Source organism: Manacus candei, unplaced genomic scaffold, assembly GCF_025592945.1.
Source record: "Manacus candei isolate 608988 ecotype Guabito, Panama unplaced genomic scaffold, ASM2559294v1 h1tg000025l, whole genome shotgun sequence".
Lineage (NCBI taxonomy): Eukaryota > Metazoa > Chordata > Aves > Passeriformes > Pipridae > Manacus > Manacus candei.
This window is the reverse complement of record NW_026138073.1, coordinates 380,356-401,050: the sequence shown is the minus strand read 5'-3', so window position 1 is coordinate 401,050 and position 20,695 is coordinate 380,356. Positions and strand designations below refer to the sequence as shown.

Genomic DNA, 20,695 nt, shown 5'->3' with positions numbered 1-20,695 from the left:
ATCACAGTGCGAAGCTACAGCAAAAATGAAACCAGCTTCTCTGTGGCCCCAGGGTACATCCAGAGTAACGCCTGTGACAGTGGAGCCATTGGGGTAAAAGACAACAAAATACTTGGTCCATTATGCAGAATCATTTGCAGCAGGCAAGATTTCCTCTCGCTTGCATTAAAGGTTAGCCCACTGTGGCTCCGCTGATGCCAGTGCTGCTGCTGCTCCAAGGAGAGGCCAAGCCTGCCCACCCAGCACCAGGATGCCTGTCCAGACACATCCCTGGGGCCGGACATATCCCTGGGACCAGACACGCAGTGAGTGGGAAGTTTCTCTCCTGCCCTCTCCAGACCTACCTAGGGGTCAGGGAACTACCTGGAAGTGCCTGTTTGTCTGTGGAGAACATGCTTTACTTCTGTCAGGACACTCATCTAACCAAGCACAGTTGGTGCCACCGAAACAAGGAGATTAAATAACAGAGATGCACATGATAAGGGAAGCAAAACACCAAAACAAAGCACAGGGGAGAGATTTCAGTCCCAAGCTTCTTCCAGGGGAATCAAAAGAGTTAAAATAAAACCAGCAGGGCTACAAGAAAATTCATGCAAAACCTCCTATGGCCTGGTGTGTCCTTGCATGTCACTGGAGTTGGCAAAGCTTCCCAAGAGAAATACACTTTAGAGGACTGATTAACTTGTCGTCTTGCAGCTCCTTCTCCTGCTGTTCACCAGCAACCAGAAATAAAGCTTCCAGCTGACTATATCCTTCGTGTCTGGATCAGAGCAAAGGGGCTGAATGTTTAAGATGCTGTGGATGGAACTGCTCTGATGCTGCTTTCCCAGCGGAGCTGCGCTCAGGTGCAGTCGTGCCCGCAATGGTTTGTTTACTGAAAGCTCTGACTACATGAAGAGGCACCGTGTTTCCTGGGCTACAGAGCACCTCATCCTGCAGCTGCTCACACAGATCAGCAGAGAGAAAACAGAAACATGCCCAACCAGCTGAGCATCCAGCCCAACTGCACCTCTGGAGTAGGAGATCTGAGACAATAAGTCAGTCCTCTGCTGATCTAGGACTAACCCAGGGCAGTCCCCAGCCAGTCCCACAGCCCTGATGTCAACTGATGCCACTGCTGGAACTGACACCCCCAAGCCCCTGCCCCGAGCAGCAGTGCCAGTGCCTGGCAGAACACATAGCATGAGAACCCACAGGCCCTGTAGCTTGGCAGGCGCCAGACCTGCAGCACAGCTCCCTGTGCTCTAGCACAGGGCAGACACCCCACAGGAGCAACTGTCGGGATGTTTTTCAAGTGCCCAGCACCTGTCCAGACAGCCAAACACCAGGCACTGGAACCTGAAAAGCAGACAAAGCAGGATGTGCTTCCCCAAAACACCTGGGTATGCACAGGGAGGCACAGCTGATCCTGACACGCCACCCTGCGCTGCTGGGAGCTGCCACCCAGCACAGATTTTTCCATTCCCATTTCCCAGAGATTTACACTAGACACGATCGCATGGAGCTACAATGTGGTGGCTCCAGCTCCATCCCCATCCTCATTACCTGCACTCACAGCCACCCACCTCCCCTACCACTGGAGGAGAGTGGATGCCACAGCTGGCCCAGGGTTTCAGCCTGGGGTTGAAGGAGGGACATCTGACATGGGGCCAAACTCCTCCCAGTGACAAGCATGGGGAACACTGGAAGAGCTGAACCAAGAGCAGAGCACCAGTGCTAAAGGGATATTCAATTTACGGTGTAAAAGCTTGGCTTGGATCTACAGCAGATTGATTGCTAAAAAGCCAATTTTATTTAAATTACCTTCAATTTAAATTTCAGAAGCAGGGACACACTGAGTCTCGGTTATTAAAGCTACAATTTGGAAAGGGGAGATTTTCTCCTATAGACAAGCACCACCAGTGGTGCTCCAGCATGTTATTAACATACAGCAACCACAAGTCAGAGCCTAGGGAATGGTGGAGTATGGCTGCGTTTCTCACACTGAAACCCAGGCGGCCCAGGATGTGGAAAAGCAGCAGCATTGCTCCAGATATGGGAGGTGATAGAGAGCCAAGGGACAGAGCCCACTGAGGGCACCAGGACAGCTGAATGCTTTAGCCAGGCTGCCAGCCTCCTCCCACACACACCTCGGCACGGCACAGCACGGTGTGATGCAGCTGCAGCTTCACCTGCCTGCACACACCCCTCTCCTGGACACCAGCTGAGAAGGGTGCCCCAACTCCAGCCGGGCACAAGCTGTGCCAGCAAGTGGCTGCTGGAGGAGGCTCAGAGCCTGAGCAGCAGTTTAATGGGCCTCACCTTCATCTGCAGCGCGTTGTCACACTGCGAGTGGTTGGAGACGCAGGTGTAGGTGGAGGGGCACCAGTGACACTTCCACCTGGCCGAGAGGCAGCTGGTGCACCTGGAATGGTAAAGGTATGGGTGAGAAAAGCAGAGTTTAAGCTGCTCAGAGGAGCCACACCTAGGCCCTACAACCTGTCTTCACACAGTTCAGTCTACAATGGTGCCCAGAAAAACCCATGGCAGGTGCTGAATTTCGCTCTCCTCCTCTCCCTGGGAGCCAGCAGGGGATGTGGGCAGAGCCCATCACCCCCAGACATCATCTTCCTGCTCCAGGCCACAGCAGGCCAGGAGCCACGCACCTGCTGAGCATAAAATGCTTTTCTGCCAAAAACACTCTTTCCCTCCATCCGCCTCTCCAGGGAGCCGGGCAAGTCAGGCCTGATGAAGGCTCTCCCTGCTGTTTGCACAGGCACGGGAGTGCCGGCAGGTAGGACACGGGGTCCCTGCAGCCTGGCCCTGCTGTTACACTCCGGAGAGGTGGATGAATTTTGGAGAGTGGCACCAGAGTCCCCCTCCAGCCCATCCTGCTGATGGGGGTATGTGGCTGCTCCCGCCCAGGGCTGGAAAGGGCAAGAGAGAATGTCCTTCCCTTCCCCAGCGCCCCACAGATGCTTCCAAGGATTTCTGGGGAGGCTGGTTCTGCTGCTGAAGGGTTAACAGACCAAGCTTTATATAAAAATATTATTCATGTTTAAAAGAAACCCAACATGTCCAGATGGCTTGAGACGACGTGAGGACCCTCCTCTGTAAATCCCTGGTATTGCATCCCCCACGATCCTGCCAAATCCTGCTCAGGCCCCCAGCCACCCACTGGCAGGGGCTGTGCTCTCCCATTAACTCCACACAGGGAGACCCTCGTCCAGCTGTGTGCTGGCACCTCCCACCTCCAAACCACCCCACCTGCCTCCATCACCCCGGTGCCACCCGTGCCCCGCCTGTGGGGGCCCCGCTGCCCACACACCGGGGTCACTTACGCTCTCTTTGGGTAAATGTTTCCAGTCCTTTTGCAATCATAGATGGTGAAACTGGCCTGGATAATGTTTTTGCTGTTGACCCGGAGAGCAGTTTCAACCACCACGTGGTCTGAGAGAATCAAGCCAAAGAATATTGGGTTGCAAGAGCCCCTCGCTCACGCTCACAAGACAGTAGACAAAACAGACCCTTGGGAAAACAAGGGCTAAATCTGATTTGTTTTCCCTAGGGCTTCCTCCAAGCTGCATTTCAGAGTTTGGACCAGCCATTCTTTGTCCTCTGACTTTCAGCCCTTCCCTCCCAAATCAGTGCTTTACACTACCCTCACAGAAAAGAACATTGTGGCTTTCAGCACAAAATTTCAGCGTGTTGTGCAAGTGTTAATTAGCAGAGTTAATAATTGTCTTCACGTACAGTTGGTGCTAAATTATATTTTTAAAAAATGTGGTAATTTAAACATGTTAGTTATCATGTTTTAAAACCCTGCTCACTTTCCCCATGACAACAAACACTCAGAGGAGAGTGGAAATCCCTTTTTTGGCTGCTCAAGATGCCATACTACCTCCCCTCCCCCCAAAATTGCTGAATTTTTTTTTCTTTGCAATTTTGCCATATAAGCACCAAGGAGAAGAGACAATGCCTCTTTCAGAATATGGACAATAAATCAATGCATTGGATTCCAGAAATTCATTTGGACATTGCCATAACCAACAATACAGAGCAGTTAATGATCTCTCATTCTTTGGATAGCTGGGGAGAAAAACAACGCAGCTTTACAAATGGGCCTAGGAAAAGTGGGATTTTCAAAAGGACTGTCTAATTCTCTCTCTACTGAAGTCAGCCATCTTCAATAGCGCATTCACTCCAGGCTCGAAGGATGAAAATTTAATAAGCACTCAAGTCTGGAATGAAGCACTGAACTTCTCTGAAGGCACTATGAGAGGGGCCGACTCCATTGCTAAGTGGCTGATCTCAGATGGGGTCAGCTCAGCCATCAGCTCGGCCTCCTTCAGCTTCATCCACAGGCGCTCGCCCCTCCGCAGGCAGCTCCAGGAGCCTTGGGATGGGCCTCCCCTGTGGTACCATCAGAAACCAGGGGACACTGCAAAGCTCCATCTGGCTCAGGGACTAAGAGTTCCTGAGCTCTTTTAGGCACCCACTTGCTCTTTTTCCAGAGCTTCTCCTGAAAGGCAGCACGTGTTGCAGAGGGAAATTAAACAGAGCAATTGAAAATATCAATATAAGGAGCAACATTATTTGTCCAAGGCTGAAACATTTTTGGCTTAGTGCTTACTAAATCTGAAGCAAAAACTCAAATCAGATAAAAGTAAGTCCATTAACTGGCATTTAAATTCTGATGTTTAAAATAAAAATTGATAGATTTGAAACACTGTCACTTTGTGGAAAGATGGTGGAACTCCTACGCTTCAGAGTCATATGCCCTGTAAAAGAGAAGCAGCTTTGGGCTTTTCTTCCCTGTATGCATTATCTGCATATACAAATGGAAAAAGAAATGAAGTCTATTAAAAATTATGTCCACAAAAGTAGTTAGAAGGAACCCAGCTTGCTTGCCTCTACATACCTTGGTCATCAGGAAATGCTGGATATTTCTCACGTGGAAGCAAACTGCAATAAATAAATTGGTTTACATAATCTCCAGCAACTCTAGCTACTGTGTGGATGTTGTTTCCGTAGTCACATGAAATATTTGTTCCATTCAGGTTCGGGATAGTTCCATTTATTTGTATTATCAGGGCCTATATTAGACAAAAAAAATCAGTTATTTTATGTCAGAAAATTACATTTAGAATTTTTCAACATTTTAGGAGCTTTTCAGAGGTAGACGACTCCAAAACAAACCCACAGACAGGGTCTGTCTTTAAACAAAAAATATTTTGATGAAAACATTAAAAATACAATTAAAATAGTTAAAAATAGCAACAATACAAAACCAGAAAATGAGTTGACTCAGCCATCTGCAGCTGATCATCTGTGTTTGAAATTCTGCTACCCTCCCCTGTGTGTTTGGTGCAGCAGCTCTAGGTTCTGTTTGCCTACAAGCATCCAGCCAGCTCCAGAGTGCAGGAGGTCACCCCCAGCCCTCTGAGAGCCTTGGCCTGACACAGCAGCTCAGCAGAGCATCCCCCTGACCCACGTGTGAGCCCTGCGGAGCCGTGCTCTCTGCTGGAGGAGCATGGAGAGTTACCTGCCCTGAGAGCAGGTAACGGCTCTACGGACACTGCAGGTGATTGATTTATTACTGGGATCAAACGCACCGGGTTCTCTTTGTCAATATTGATCTCGGGCTCCAGGATGGTCATGGAGGGGCACTGCTGCACTCCTTCACTCACACTCGCCCAGAAGTTGGCCCCTGTGGAGTTGGTGCACTCATGCTGCAAAGAACACCTGCAACGGACAGGGGAACAGCTCATGGTTGATGAGTTTTAAAATAGGTGATAAAACTGTTGAGTTCCTTGTGAGAGAAGATTCTGAGAAAATCCTGTGTCTGCATCTTTTTCCTCTATCTATGCAGCTAAGCCTCGGTGTTTTCTGCTATATTTAAAGTGTCTGGTTGCCACGATAAGAGCACACACTCCCACAGCACCAGTGGAGCACCAGGATTGAGGGAGGCAGGAGAAGGCCAGGCTTAATCCAAACTGAGGAAGAGGAGGTGACATTCTGTCCAACATCTTCAGTTTGCAAACATGGAATCTAATTTTGAATATCCTTTTCTGAGTGTGATTGTCTTCTACTCATAGATGAGAACTGCAAGGGCAAAAGCTGGTCTTTCACAGGGCGTGGGCTCTCGCAGTCCCATGGTTGGATGCTGGCAAGACATTCTCTGCACTGGTAGCTGCCTGCAGTGTGACAATGCAGCTACAGTGAAGTCCTGGCTCTGAAGAGCATCCCAACCCTTTGGGCCAGATGTAATTGTTTTTAACAACACATATTTCATAAGGAATGGACAAAGACTTATGGCAGTGTGACTGCAAGGAAATACAAAAGACACCAGAAATTCTTGCCCGGGCATGAGGGCCAAAGGACATGCCGAAGCACACCAGGACACGCCTGGTCCTACCTGGTCTCCATCGTGCACCACCCGCAGTAGGCGTCAGCGGCGGCCAGGCAGTCTGTGCACGTCGAGTACTGGCTGCAGGCAGCCACCTTCACCCGCGTCATCTGCACGACAACAGCACAACTGCTTCCAAATGTTTTACAGCACCACAGGAACACCCGCCCAACTGGGACGTGCCAGTACGGCCACGCACGGCTGGGGACGAGACAGCAGTGCCTTGGGCTGTGACACCCCTCAGCCTGCAGCGCGTTCACTGACGGCAGCGGCAGCAGACCCTGGCACCACTTGGAGGTGGGTGCTGTGCCACAGCCACCCACTGAGGGACCAGCCCGGGTAGCCACGTGCTGCCCACTGGGGACCTCCAGAGCCTGTCCCAGGGCAGGGAGGACACCCAAGGGTTCGGGTGCTCCACGGTGTGCCCAACTGGCTGGGCTGGGCTGGGCTGAGTTGTGCTGAGTTGGGCTGAGCTGAGTTGGGCTGAGTTGTGCTGAGTTGGGCTGAGCTGAGTTGGGCTGAGCTGGGCTGCCCCTTTCCAGCCAGTGCCATGGCAGGAGCCATGGGATGGCCAGGCTACGGAGAGTGACACTGCACCTTTCAGAGGTGTCAGATGGAGGTGGTTTCACAGCTTGTTCCTCCCTGTGAAAAGCTCTCATCCAGACCTGCAGAAAGCTCCTTTCCAGGTAGAGCTCAGTGCTCCCTGGCTATTTATGCAACAATCAGAAAGTAGCACCACTCTAGAAACCTTGATTTGTAAAGAAATCAAAGTACCTCTGGGAACTCGCTTGGCAGGAGCAGTTGGAGAGAAAGCATGTGTTGGTTTCTGCTTTCTCCTCCTTTGATCTCTGAACATTTGTGAAGGAAACCTGAGTGGTTTGGTACAGCAGAGACTGAAAATGTGAGGTGCCAAGAGCTCTGAGGTCCCACTAGGCAAGCGCACCGGGGACCCTTGAGCTCCTTGGCCAGACCCCTACTTCACCCACAGCACCTTGCTGCTCCCTGGCCCTGTGGGGCTCAGCAACCCCATCCCAACCCTGTCAAGTCCTGTGGAGCTTTCCAGGATGCTAATTCCACCCAAAAAAATTAACTCGTTTGATTTATTGGAAAAGAAGCAGTCAGAGGAGGCACCACAAGCACCACACTGGGTGTTTGTTCAGCCTGAGCAGAGAGCACAGGCTGGGGCTGGGGGCTGAGACAGTCAGAGGTGTCCTGGGAGGGGTCTCTGAAATGATAATGACCACTCTGCACAGAATTAGGGCTTGGAAAATACAAATACAACATGTAGCATTTGTGGCTATGCATCTGTTTTGACAGATTAAAATGTAATTCAGGACAAACCGCCAGCGCCTAGAGCGCTCAGCTCTCATCTTCCTCCTCTGTTCACTTGACGGACATGAGGTCGTCTGTCTGTACCTGCTGTGGCTTCTCCAGGTCTCTGCAGAGCACTCTTGCAGAGGGTTGAGCAGAAACCACCCCAGGGAACACTTCTGACAGACAGACTTTTTGTCTGCAGGATCTCCTAAAAACCTCCCTAAAGACCACATACTCTCATCTTGGGGTTTCTGTACAGGAACAACATCTGCTTATTTCTGCACTCCTGTCAGTGCAATTGCTTTCAGTATCTTTCACTCTCCTGTCTACCTGGCCACCACAAACACCTCACAAGCCAGGCTGCATGGTCTGACCACCCCACACAGGAGAATGGACAGGCACAGGTACCTCCCCAGAAACCCCTTTGACATCCCAGCCAAAGCTCTGAACTTCTTGTCTCTGTCCATTAATATTAAAGCAAATCTTACTGTCCTGCCCCGCTCCCAGCTCGGTGCTAAACCAAACACGTGATGTGCTCAAAGCACTGTTTTGTTGAGGACTGAAAATCTTACCTGGTAGGAAGTCATCAGATAGAGATAGGTGGGATCAGAAGGGTCAAACTGCATGATGGGGTGGACAGGCTCTCCATAAGCCACTGAAATGGATCTCCTGCTAATAACCTTCATGGTAGTGTCCAGGTTAATCTGTAGTGAGAAGAAGCCACTAAGACACTCACTGAGACCATTTTTCAAACACTGGGGAGAAGATTATTTCTCCTTGGTATAAACAAGAATCAAAGTGGTATCCAGCAGTGCCCCACATTGTCAAGCACTGTAAATATCTGCACACTTTGCAGGCTGCATGCACAGAGCTTTCCTGGAAAGCCAGCTCTGTGCCACTGGGTAGGCACACCCTGGCCCAGAAAGCCCCAGCCCTGCTCAGTGACGCAGGAACTTCATCACCCATAGACCCTCTGTTGGAGTGGCTGCCTGGAAAGCTCCTGGACTGAGGTTCTACCCCTGCGTGGCTGCATCCAGCACCCACAGCAGCATTCCTCAGCTGTGTCCAGTAGCCACAGCAGCGTTCCTTGAGTTACCCTAATGCAAGTGACACCAGCCTTCAGCCCTCATCACATACATATGCACATTTCTGTAGAGAGAACAGTGAGTTTTGAAAGCCTAATGAAAAACAGCGAAAATCAGCAACAGGGCTGTACAGCATGGCATCCCCTGCTCCCTGCATATTTGAAAAATAAGTGTTGTCACACCCAGCCAAGAGAAGCTTCTATCCCTGCTGACTCCAGAAGACCACGGCAGCTGCCACAAGAGTACTGAGTCCTACCTCGCTTCATGAATCGCCAGCTGAAGTGCTAGCAGTGATGGAGAAGGCTGCACAGCATCAGCCTGCCTTTCAGATCTCTGAATGTCTTGGCATTTGACTTGAAAACTCAGTAAATTAAATGTGGCATTGCTGAGAGGAAATAACAATAGGGCTACACAATTTCTCGTGACAGCCACTTTTCAGCTTAAAACAGAAGGGGAGTGAGGAAAATTCCTGCCTCCCTACTAGTAAGGGAAGGCAATAATCATAAGGATCAAGTATGCCTCTCCTCTCTAAAGTCTGGATTAATTAATTAACATAGGTTAATTAATTCGTACACTAGAGCAGCACTGACATGCCCCAGTAAGACAGCACAGGCTCAAAGCAGGGGTTTCTCTCTGCTAAGAACCATATGCAAGCACTGCAAGCTATGCAGAAAAAGCACGGAACTCCCATTGTGCCCATTTTAAAAGCTGGCTAGCCAGAGGCTAAATGATTTCCCTGGGATCAGCCAAGATGCCCATGAACCAAGCCCTGACACCCTCCACTGCAACCATCCTCTCACCCTTCCTGCTGAGATGTGCTCCACACGTGGTTGTTTCCAGATGCCTGCCCCTGTGTCCCTCTGCCTCCTGGGCACATTCACCTTACACCCTCTCTATGCAGGCACTTTCCCTGGCTCCTGGGGGCTGCAGACCCTGCAGGAGAGCCCCCGCAGCAGCACGGAGGGGCAGCGACCACCAGTCCTCCTGGTGCAGCAGGCTGGGGCGGGCTGGAGGACATGAGCTACCCTGGTGCTGGTGGGAGCAGAGTGCATGAAGTCCTGGGTAACCCCACCACAGGAGTGTGTCTGTCTGTGGCCTTCTGGACCTGAACATGTGGGGAGTCACCAGGACAGACCCTCTTGCCCACCATTGCCCTCTAGGGCACTGCACCCTGGCACAGCTTGCCCTGGCCACGCTGCCCAAGCGCTGCTGTCCCTCTCATGACTCCTAAACGTGCACTGGCCCTCACCAAACGCCTGTCTGCAGCACAGAATCAGATTAATTTCCCATACATGCCCCTGGCAGCCCTAATTGCTGCTGGCAGGAGTTGGTGAACACTATTTCTGCCCCTCTGCTGTCTTTTCTCAGGCAGCAAATCTGAATGATAACTCACACAAAGTATCTTGTGTCCCGTGCCAAAGAGTAAGGAGCCCTGAAGGTAAAAGGGCTTCTGGTTATGCAGCTGTGTTGTAGAATTAGATTACAGCTATCTGAGCAAATTATCCCAGCAAAGGGTAGCCAGGAGCCTCTCCCTAATGGAGGCTCCACAGATAAGGCTGTTCTCTCCAAGATGATAATGGAGCAGAGCTGTTAATGCCGTGTGAACAGGCTGCACTGCGTGTGGCATGTGCCCTCCAGCCCACTGCGCCCAGCTTGGTGCCAGCTCCCTCCCACCCGCCCAAATTACCTGCCCCTTTGGGCAAAAATCAAAGCAGGGAGTTCCTTTGTGATTGTTCCCACACTTCTGCCAGGAGCATTTGGATGCAAGGAGAGAGACTGGATCAGTTTTCTTCCCTCCAAGCACCTCCAACCGTCCAGGTTGCAGCAGTACCCAAAGATTTCTTCACTGCCTGACGGAAGCAGGTGCTCAGACCAAGTCAACAACAGACGTTGTCCTCTGGGCAGACCGAAGGTGCTGGAAGGGGAGGCCCCGACACCCGCCCTGTCCCCAGCCCTGCTGCCCCATGCTGGTGCTGCCAGGCCCTACTTGCCTTCAGGAGTCCTCCACTGGCGGTGCCCAGGAACACAACAGTGTAGTTGTTGACGCTGGCCACTGCCACTGCGGTCAGGCCACTGTAGGTGAAGATGGGGGTGGCTGTGACGGGGTTCACGATGGCCAGCGGGTGCTGGAGGTGCGCTGCTCCACAGTCCAGCTGCTCCGGCTGCAGCTGTGGAGAGACACAACTATCACTGGGCTGCACAAACGTCAGTGGGTTCCCCCACCACTCCCCTCGGGCACAGCAGGATCAGACTGCTGAGAGCTCCACTCTGCCCTGCTAAAGCCCCTCACTGCTGAGTCAGAGAAAAGTAAAAAGCAAGTGGCCCTGGCAGATGAGTTGCCTGCAAGGGTTGGCATGTGGAGAACGAGATCAGTGTCGGTACTCCCATGTCGATTCACTGTCAGGTGCCAAGGGGCAAAGGCAGAGGACAGTGGTTAAGGACTTGCCAGTGAGCCGTGTCTCTGAGCAGGCATTTGGTTTGTTTGGCCCAAAGCAAGACAACAGACTTGACTCTTCTATGCCAAATTAATTAGTGAAATTGCTGCATGGTAGTAGCATTTGCAAGCAGGACTGAATACCTTATATTCCTCCTACCCTGCCGAGACACACCCAAGATTTATGACCCCTCTCACCCCAAATTCTCTGAAATTCTCATGTAATTTCTGCTCAGACAACTTGCATGGATTCAACAACAGCTGAACATCACAATAGTCTCACTGCCAACAATTCACCTGCAGCAGGTGCAGTTGGAGCTGTTCAAATGACAGGCATGTTTCAAGGGCCATTACCACATCACCTACGGTGTCATCCCAGGTTTAGCCCAAGGAAGGCCGTGCCCGTGCTGTAACCCTCCCTGTGGCAGGCAGAGGTGGCAGGGCTGGCATTCTGGCAGCAGCAGGTATCCATAGGCCACCTGTGCCCAACCCAGGCCCCAGCCGTGGGAAGGACCGGTACAAAACTCCAGCAAGAGACACCCAGCAGGGTGCAACCCACACCCCAAGGGTGAAGTACGTTTATGCCTTTCTGAACCCAATCATGACATGGATAGCCTGGCCACAGAAACTGTCAGGAGTGTGAATTTAAGCAGAACAAAGTCAGGGATTTGAGGCTGTATCTGTCAGGGAACTGGATCACATGCCTCTACCAGGCAGAAGGTGACCATCAGCCTGTCCAGAACAGTCCCTCCCCCCTGGGCTGCACCATGGCCTTGATGCTAATTCCCTTGTTATCATAACTCTTTCATCGATGGAACCAGGCTAAAGCTTCAGCTCTCTCCCCTTTCCAGATGGTTCAGAAGATTAAGCAAATCTTTAGGTTTTGCAGCAAGAGCCTGAGACCGGTCAGGACCTCCCCCCCTCTGCCTGCACCCCGCTTTGGGGTGCACCTCCTGCCTCATGGCCATCTGCCCCCCAGCCAGCACCATGTATCTTGGGTTGGTGCAACACATTCCAGGGCAGAAGTGGGAAAGAAACATGCTAAATCCCAAAATGTACACAAAGCAATGGTGCTGCGCCTGCAGGAGTGAGGGACGGTGTCCTCACCCTGGAGGAAGGGAAGAAGCCTCCAGCAGAACCCCAGAGGACTGGTGACCTCTCTGCCATGGCCATAGCCACCCCAGGGGTCAGCTGGCATGGGGACCACAGGCCATGGCACTGCCCACTTCTCCTCTTTGCATGGGAGAGGACAGCAGCAAACCCCACTGGGAGCAGTGGGTGCCAGGCAGCCCTTGGGGTGTTGTAGCAGCCAGTCAGCAAACAGCACAGGCTACCTGAGCACCCGGAGCCATAACACCCCACAGCATCCTCTGCACAACAGCACGTACCTCTGACTGCAGGGATTGTGCTGCTGCAGCCACATCCAGGGCTCACGACCCTGCTGCTGCACCGGCACAGCCATGCTGCAGCCAGTGACAGGCTGGGTCCTCTTCAAAAAACCACCCTGACCTTGGTCCCCTGCACCCCAGCAGACACCAGACCCTGTGGCCACCACTGGCTGCATCAGACACGGAGTAACAAAGACTGAAGTGAAAAACTTCCTCTGTTCAGACAACTGCCAAGCAGGAGGCAGCACGTTCACAGCTGCGCTCCATTCATAGGGGACCAAGACAAAAGGAACAAGTTTATGGATGCAATGCTAAATGCATTTTGCAGTTTTATCACACCTCATTCTATTAAAAAATAAAATCACAGCCCAAATTCTTAAATGTGTATATTTGCCCCGTCACTGGGTGACACTTTTTTTATACCATAGAGAGAACACAGCAAGCCATTCATGTTTCTGATTTAATGGTTCCTTCCCTTCACAACCAGATCTTTAGAAACGCACTTGGGTTTATTTATTTGTCTTGGGGATCATTAACTCTAGCCCCTCTTCATTGGTCTTTATCAATACTCACCACCTGAAGCTCACAAAGTTCCTTCCTACTGGGAAACTGAGGCACAGAGGCACCTCCGGCCAGCTGGGACCCCAAGGGACACTCAGCACCTCCTCTCCACAGAGAAGACAGGAGCCAGGAGCAGCATTGCTGCCTGCCAGTCCGCTGGACACAGCCCTTTCTTCTCGCAGGTGGCCAAACTCACGGGAAGTCCCTTATCTGCAGCGCCTGCCTGCCTACAAATCACACATTTCAGAGCTCATATCAGCACAAAGTGTTTTCCACAGTAAACAGGATGTAACTATTCTAACCCAGGCCAAGCTTTATTTTGGCTGCACACATCCTTCCTCTGAAACACCTTTCTTCAAATGACATCAGTTCTTCCAAGGGATGGATGGGCAGGAGGAGACATATGGTATTTCCCTCTGCCGTGTCCCAGGGAGGGATGACATGCTGTGCTGCTGCTGCCTGTACCCCACAGCACCAAGGGGACAGCTTAACTCCCACATGTTACAGGAAACAGGATACGGCCAAGTCACATCCTTCTGCAGGCACCAGGCAGTCACCACAGCTGGGGAATTGCACTGGATGTTTGGGATAGAAGGCTTTCTCCATGCAGGATGGGTTAAATTCTGCTCCATCTTAAATCAAGCTGCCCTTCCCTGACGTGGGGAAAGCACAAATATTAAGTTTTCTTCCAAAACCAATCTCTTCCTATAATCTGCATTTTAAAACATCTTGTAGGCATTTACTTACTGCCTCTATTTTTCTGTGACATGCTCTGGGTCCTCAGTACCTCACAGAAATATGGACTGAGTCTAGATCTGAAACCTTCTGCAGCCAAAATGTTTGACTCTGCCACTCTGATGCTGATGATGAGCCTCCTCAGGCACAAGTCAGGGACAGCCACAGCCAACCCTGGCTGAGCAGCACCGCTGTTACCCTGCACACTATGAGGAGGGGCACGCCCTGTTGTGCCCCTACATGCTGTGACAAGGGAGGGGTACACACTGCTGTGCCCCCACACACTGTGAGGAGGGAGGAGTACACACTGCTGTCACCCTGCACACTGAGATAGGTGATATTGCTGCAAAATTTCACAAGTGATGCAAATTAATTCAAATCAAGGGGCCACAGCTAAGAGGATGGTTAGTCAGATTAACCCATGAGTGCAATTGCAGAGACAAAGTGGGACAGAGATAAAAGATCTCCAGCCACATCAGAGCTCAAGAGTTTAGTTGTCTTCATGGTGCAAGTTCATTTCTTTATCCCAGGCCTAAAAGAAGCAGAAAAGGCGATTTCCCAGAATTTCCATTACAGCTCCCCAGCCCCGGGCATGCAGGATGTCCCTTCGGGAAGGAAGTCTGCTGGAAACAGAAGGAGGAAGAGGAGTGGTGAGGCAGCACTCAGGAAAACCATGAAATGCGCTGATTTCTGCATCCTGTGTTTGTGACCTTAAAAATAGTTCTCAAGCAAAGCTGGAGCTAATTTGTGACTCAGAAGCTGCAGTGCAAGGCAAGCCCTGAGCCCTGTCCTCCACGAGGCCGTGCTGGCTGTGCCACAGCGGCTCCGGAGCTCTGCAGCGAGGGGAAGGGGAGCCCGGCCCCTTTCAGATGTCATATCAGAGGGGATTAAAGTGTTGGCTTCCAGCATGCCTGGAGTCCTGGGAAAATGACACAGTCGGCATCCGATAATCCGCTCCAAACTTGTTGATTTGTGGGACTTACCCATCATCTTCATAGGCTCAAAATTTGGCAGCTGCTCCCACACAACTGACATTTTCAGGCCATTAAAGGCTGTGATAAAAGGGCTCTACTTTTATCTCTTGCCTTCCTTAACATAAACCATTAGGCTTTTATTAACATTTAGGTATGACTCAGGGAAATCTCTGACTGCAGAGAGAATATTCAGAATAATTCAGATACTGTCTGAAGAGAACAGCAGGACATGGACTTGCCCTGAACAGTAGGGAGAGGCTAAAAAGCAATGGGGAAATACTGCACAGGAGAACAGACAAAGCCAGAGATGCCAAGCCAGCCCAGCTGCATTACGCAAACAGAGAGTACAAGCCCTGCTCTGTGTCAGACAGAGCCCAGACCAGCTGTGCTCCCCCAGCAAAGCCCATATTCCCCCGGAACCTTCCCGTCCCCCAGCAGTTTGTACACACAATCACGCGTTTATCTGCTGGAGTGTTGCAGTCAGACCTGTCAAAAACAAGCTTCTTGGGATGCCTGGAGCAGAATTTCGTCCTCAGAAGAGGACTCCACTGTTGAGGCAGTTGATGTGTAAGCAGTCTCCAATTGCAGTGCTGCTGCAAGGGCAGGCATCAGCACAGAGCTCCTCAGACTTCCCATCATATTTTTTAGGCAACAGGAGGCAAATCAATGTGCACTTGTAGCCAGTAGAGGCACTCAGGCTGAGAACCTCCAACAAAGTGAATCTGGACAAATTTTTCTCCAGAATTACCAACACTAAGCAATCAGGACCCCCACAGCAAGTTCCTCAAGTAAGGAAGCAGCAGTTGTGCTGTGTTTTGCTCATTTGCACAGTGCCAGCACTGGCCCAGGGTATTCTGCAAGCCGCCAGTGTGACACCAGTAATGGGCTGTCCCAACACCCCTCCATGTTCTCCCAGCAGTCACCCAGATCACGTCCTTGCAGGGAACCATTGCTCTTATAGAACTCATTCTTCCCTCTCTCTTCTCTTGACTCCAATCTTTTCTTTCCTGACAGCTCCTAAATTTCACTCTCTGCAGCCTCGCATGGGACCAAAGGCTGGAGGAAGGCAGGGTACAGCAAGCACAGGAAGGTGGAACACAGCTGAGTTGGGCCAAACCACTGCAACTCGGTGGCAGCAGCCACACTCACCTCTGCTGTGGCCACAGACCTCAAACCACCAGAGGTGAGAGGCTTTCAATGCCGTAAGAGGCTCTCAGCACCCCAGATTATCTCAGAGGGGGAAACCCAAGCTCTGGCTGCTGCTCCCGGAACAGCAGCCCCGAGCAGACAGCACGTACAGCTGCTGCCTGCCAGAACTCACCTCAGAGAGAGGCCACAGAGACTGGGACGGGATCGGGGCACCGATGGGCTGCAGGCACAGCCAGCCAGTCTGCTATGGTGAAGCCAAAGCCTGGCAACGGCTTGAACAACCACGGGGTCTCTGCAGCCATCCAACCACCTGCTGCCATGTCACCTCAGATGTGGGAGGGAAGGACCGGAGGATCTATGGCAGAAGCCTTCCTTGGGGTGCTGGGGAGTATGTATGGGTTCCAAGGAGCCCCCAGAGGCTCCAGCTTCAGCTCCAGCAGTGGCACTGAAGCTTGATGCCTGAAGCTGACAGTGTGATTCCCCTCTCAGTCTCTTCTGCCCCCTCCTCCAGCCACAACTGGCCCAGCTTGTGGCCACCATCACTCAAACCCATGATGCTGACCCCAAGTGGAAAAGAAAGCTGAGCACAAAGAGGACAGGAGACTGGTAGGACCTGCTCTGCACAACCCCCCTAAAAATACCTTCCCCCAACTCCAGTAGTCCCAGCACGGGTCCCCTTTCCTCACTCCACACAAGTCGGGGGTCTGGCACCCGCCAATGCCTCCCCCAGCAGGGCACTGAAGCAGCACGTGCAACAGCACGGGGAACTGCCTAAAGTGGAGAAACATGAAAAACATAGCAGTCTTTTAACTAAAATTGCACATCCTTCATGCCGCCAGGAAGACTGGTCAAGCTTATTATGTTAGCCTTCATCCTGCATTAAATACAATACTTCAGATTATACAATCAAATCCCTCAGGAATAGGCAGGCAGAGGGATTAACAAACAACAGGCTCCAAAGGGGTTGTCACAGTCAGAACAGCACGCGTTTGAGCAGCAAGAGCTTGCATGTTCTTTAAATTCACCCTCGTTGGAAACTCTGCTCCTCTTCCCACTCCCCAGGGACAAGGGGCTGAGCTGATCAGCTGAGCACGCCTCATCTCAAGGACACCCATTCCTGCTCAGGAGCCCAACAAACGCCTCCCCCTTAGAAACTGCTCAGAGTAAGACGCTTGGTTTATTCAGGCTGTACTTTCTTAGCTGCTCTTTCCCAGGAGAGCCCCCCCTCCACCACTCAAGCTGTGTTTCTCATTTACATTGAGCTTTGGCTTCAGCAACCAACCTCAGACTATTCAAACTCCTTCCCACAGGGAGGAGTCCCTGCTGAACTGTAAGTTTGGCTCCTCGATCTTTGGGCGTTATTATTTTATTATTGCTAGTACTAACACTTAGCACTTCACATGCTCAAAGTACTCTGAAGGCGTATCTGTGTGAGTCTGGGCTGAAAAAAGCATCCATTAAAGTAACAACTTACCTAACACAACTGGTCTTTTGCACGTGTCAGTTCAAATCTGTTTCATTTAGCAATGGTTTATAGTAAATGTTTTCCTGTATTTTCCTCATTAGTTTGCTGAATCAATTAAGCCCTGAGATAATGAGCAGAACTCTACTCTTCTGTTACGCATCCTCAGTAAAACCTGTCTCTGAGAAGCAGTGCTGTGCCGCAGTGCTGTCCCCCTGGGCACCGCCTGTGCATTGCTTGCTCCACAGCCTCAGCACCAGAGTCCAAAAAAACAAAACACCACCACTTGTTCTCCAGCACCAGCCCACTGGGTAAGCTTGACATGGAAAGGTTTTTGCTCATTACCTGAGCACTCCAAATGCAGAAGCGACCAAACCATACAGACCCTTCTTCCACTCTAACCCCTGCCTGGGGACAGAGGAAATTCAAGTAAAGAGGTTAATCAGATGGTTATGGAAGCGCAAAGGATGAAGGTGTGAGTCAGGTTCCACTGGTCTGTGGCCAGCCCTCGTACTCAGAGACCATCTCCTCTCGCAGGCGGCACCTGTACAAAGCAAAAGGCTTTCTTCAGTGCTCTGAAAGCACTGTGCCTACTGACATCTCTACGACTTCATCTCTGGAGGTCCTCCCTCCCCACCCATTCCCCTCCCAGTTAGGAAATTAAGATCATACTATTTGTATAATTTTAATTATTTCAAAAGTTGTTACAAATCAATGGTCCTACTGGATTCAGCAATGGAGCATTGCTCTGATTTGGTTAAAGTATGGAAAGCTTTCCTTTTCTGTATCGTTTTGTATTTTGTGCTCAGGATTTGTAGAAACTGCTGTTTTCAAAGCTTTTTGAAAATATCCCCTGAGCTTGCTGTGATACCACGCCTCAGCTGGAAATGACACTACAGTTAGGGGATCCCAGGGATGTAACATTGCAACCCCAGCTCCTCCCAAAGCTTGACATCTTTCTCCAGCAGCTTATGAGACAGTGGCCAAGTCACCGTTCTACAGTCAGACAGTCCCAGCACCGAGGATGTTTGCACACTGCCCAGAGCAGTGTCCTGGTTGGGAATGCCAGGAGGGACACCCACCCATCCCAGGGACATGCAGAAATCAAACCAAACAAACAAGTGCAGCAAAGACATCACCTGTGTCAGGTGCTCTCCAGATGTGGATTTCTGTCCCTGGAGCAGATATTTACCCCCAATTTCCTTCCCATTTAATGACCTGCCATATCAGTTGCCAAAAGCCCAACCTGAGCCCATGCCTGTAGATTCAAACATGTGCTTGCAGTTTCACTGGGGCCTGGGACTTACACTTGGGGTTTGTACTCTGGACTCGACCATCTCACCAGAGCTCCCCAGTTCCCATGGCAGCACCCTCGGGAGCATGGCAGCAAACACAGGACTGCGACTCTGGCTGTGCTGCCTTCAGAGTAGGGGCACAGCAGAATGAGCTCCCTACCATGGAAAGGAGCTCGAAAAGGCAAGTTAACACCTATCCTGTTGTCCACCGGATAAAAAGCCCAAGCTGAAGAGCCTCTTGTCGCACCCTGCAAGACTGTGGTTGTCCATAGGTCCAATAAACTGGAGAGGAAGGCACAGGGACTGGTAACAGCAGATTGGGTCTGCTCAGACCATGGGCCATCACTGGCATCCCCGTTGCTGCAGGGTGCCACAGACCCCACACCCCCCCCCCAGAGACATCCTAGTCCCAAACCCCATGAACCTGCGCAAGGAGCCAGCACACACCCCCCACGTTGGACAAGCCCCACTGACACTCAGCAGGTATTGAGGCAAGATCATCATGGTCTTTGCTGTCGCCCTGCTCACCAGCACACCACATCCGACAGGGGCTCGTCCCAGCCCTGTTCAACCCACACCTCCCCGGGCACGAGCCGTCCCACGCCCCCATGGCCTCGCTCTGCCGGAGCAGCAGCTGCCAGCAGAGTTGTTCTCCAGATGTTAGAAATTAGTACTGCTCCCTCTGCTCAAAAATGTCAATAAATTCTGCTGGCCCCTCAAAGTGGGAGATGCCACTCGAGTGCACGGTGCTGCAGCAACACCGCAGGCGCCCTGTGGCTCCTCCACCTGGGGCACGGCAATGCCTCTGGCAACATCCACCCGCCCCTGCCCATAGAGCCGCTTCTTCCTCGAATCAAGAATCCCAAGCTTCATCCATCCCGTCCCCAGCACAGAGGAGCAGTCACACGCTCCATCCATCCTGCCCCGGTGCAGCTGAGTGCTCTCACGCCTGCACACAGCCCCTGCAGCCGGGAGCCACCGGCTGCCACGGGCCACCCCGGCGCATGGCGCACGAGCCTGGCTGGGAGGCGCAGCTGCACTGCTGTAGGTAGCGTGCAGTGGCGCTCAGGTGGTTATAATTGATTGTTTCCAACCACCACCGGTTCCAGCTTGCCCAGTGTTTGCATTAAATTACCACAGCCAGGGGCTCAGACCTATTATGTTTCCAACAACTTGCTGGGAGAGGTCATCAGAGCAGAGTGTCACAACGGCACAGCTGAACAGATGCCTGTTGGGTTTACAAGGCGTAGCGAGGTGTTTTTACAACATCCTCAGGTGCCCCTACACATCTCATGGTGTCTTATTCACCTCTTCAGGTGCCCTCAGCCCCATCAATCTTCTCACTCAATCACTGTAAATCAGACTGAAAAATCAGAAAAGAGATGGCAAATCCCTTCATTTCCACCCACTGAGATCCTGTAGCTGAGCCTGCACCCATTGGACCTTCCAGGGAGTAAATTCACATTCTCATGTGGGAGTCAAACATCTGCTCTGGAAAACACCTGAGGCTACACAAACAGAAGTGGTTGAAAATCTCTGAATGAAGGGATACAGTCAAAGTCTTCATGTAATTGTATGAGAAGCTCTCCAGAGTGAACCACTGTCCTCCCCCCATGATGCATCTTCCAACAACGGCCAGGAGCTGCTTTCTGTTCCCTAAAGCAGCACAACTTCTGGTTTCCGGGCACAGAAACTTTTGCCACTTCAACCAAATTTCCCTTTGCAACTTGAGACCTGTTTGAGCTTGAGATGCAAAGCAGTGACAAGCCCTGGGGCCCCGCGAAAAGCATTCCCACCACCCACCTTCAGCTTGGGAGCACCGACCCACTTCCCTGTGAGACTTCCCTGCTCAACACAAAGTGCCAGGGCCGTGCCAGCCCTGGCAGTGGGAGAGCCCCCAGGCACTAGCA

General features: G+C 51.5%; 1 protein-coding gene across 1 annotated transcript in view; it reads right to left on the bottom strand.

Moving 5' to 3' along the window:
- PLXND1 (plexin D1) overlaps window positions 1–20,695 on the bottom strand; it is a gene marked incomplete at its 5' end in the record, with an annotated part of 70,869 nt that overhangs the window by 43,319 nt on the left and 6,855 nt on the right. Inside the window, 7 exons of the mRNA XM_051788474.1 lie at window positions 2,302–2,404; window positions 3,321–3,429; window positions 4,901–5,075; window positions 5,595–5,724; window positions 6,398–6,498; window positions 8,275–8,406; window positions 10,779–10,955. Coding sequence (XP_051644434.1) covers window positions 2,302–2,404; window positions 3,321–3,429; window positions 4,901–5,075; window positions 5,595–5,724; window positions 6,398–6,498; window positions 8,275–8,406; window positions 10,779–10,955 — 927 coding nt within the window. The remainder of the gene's footprint in view (window positions 1–2,301; window positions 2,405–3,320; window positions 3,430–4,900; window positions 5,076–5,594; window positions 5,725–6,397; window positions 6,499–8,274; window positions 8,407–10,778; window positions 10,956–20,695) is intronic.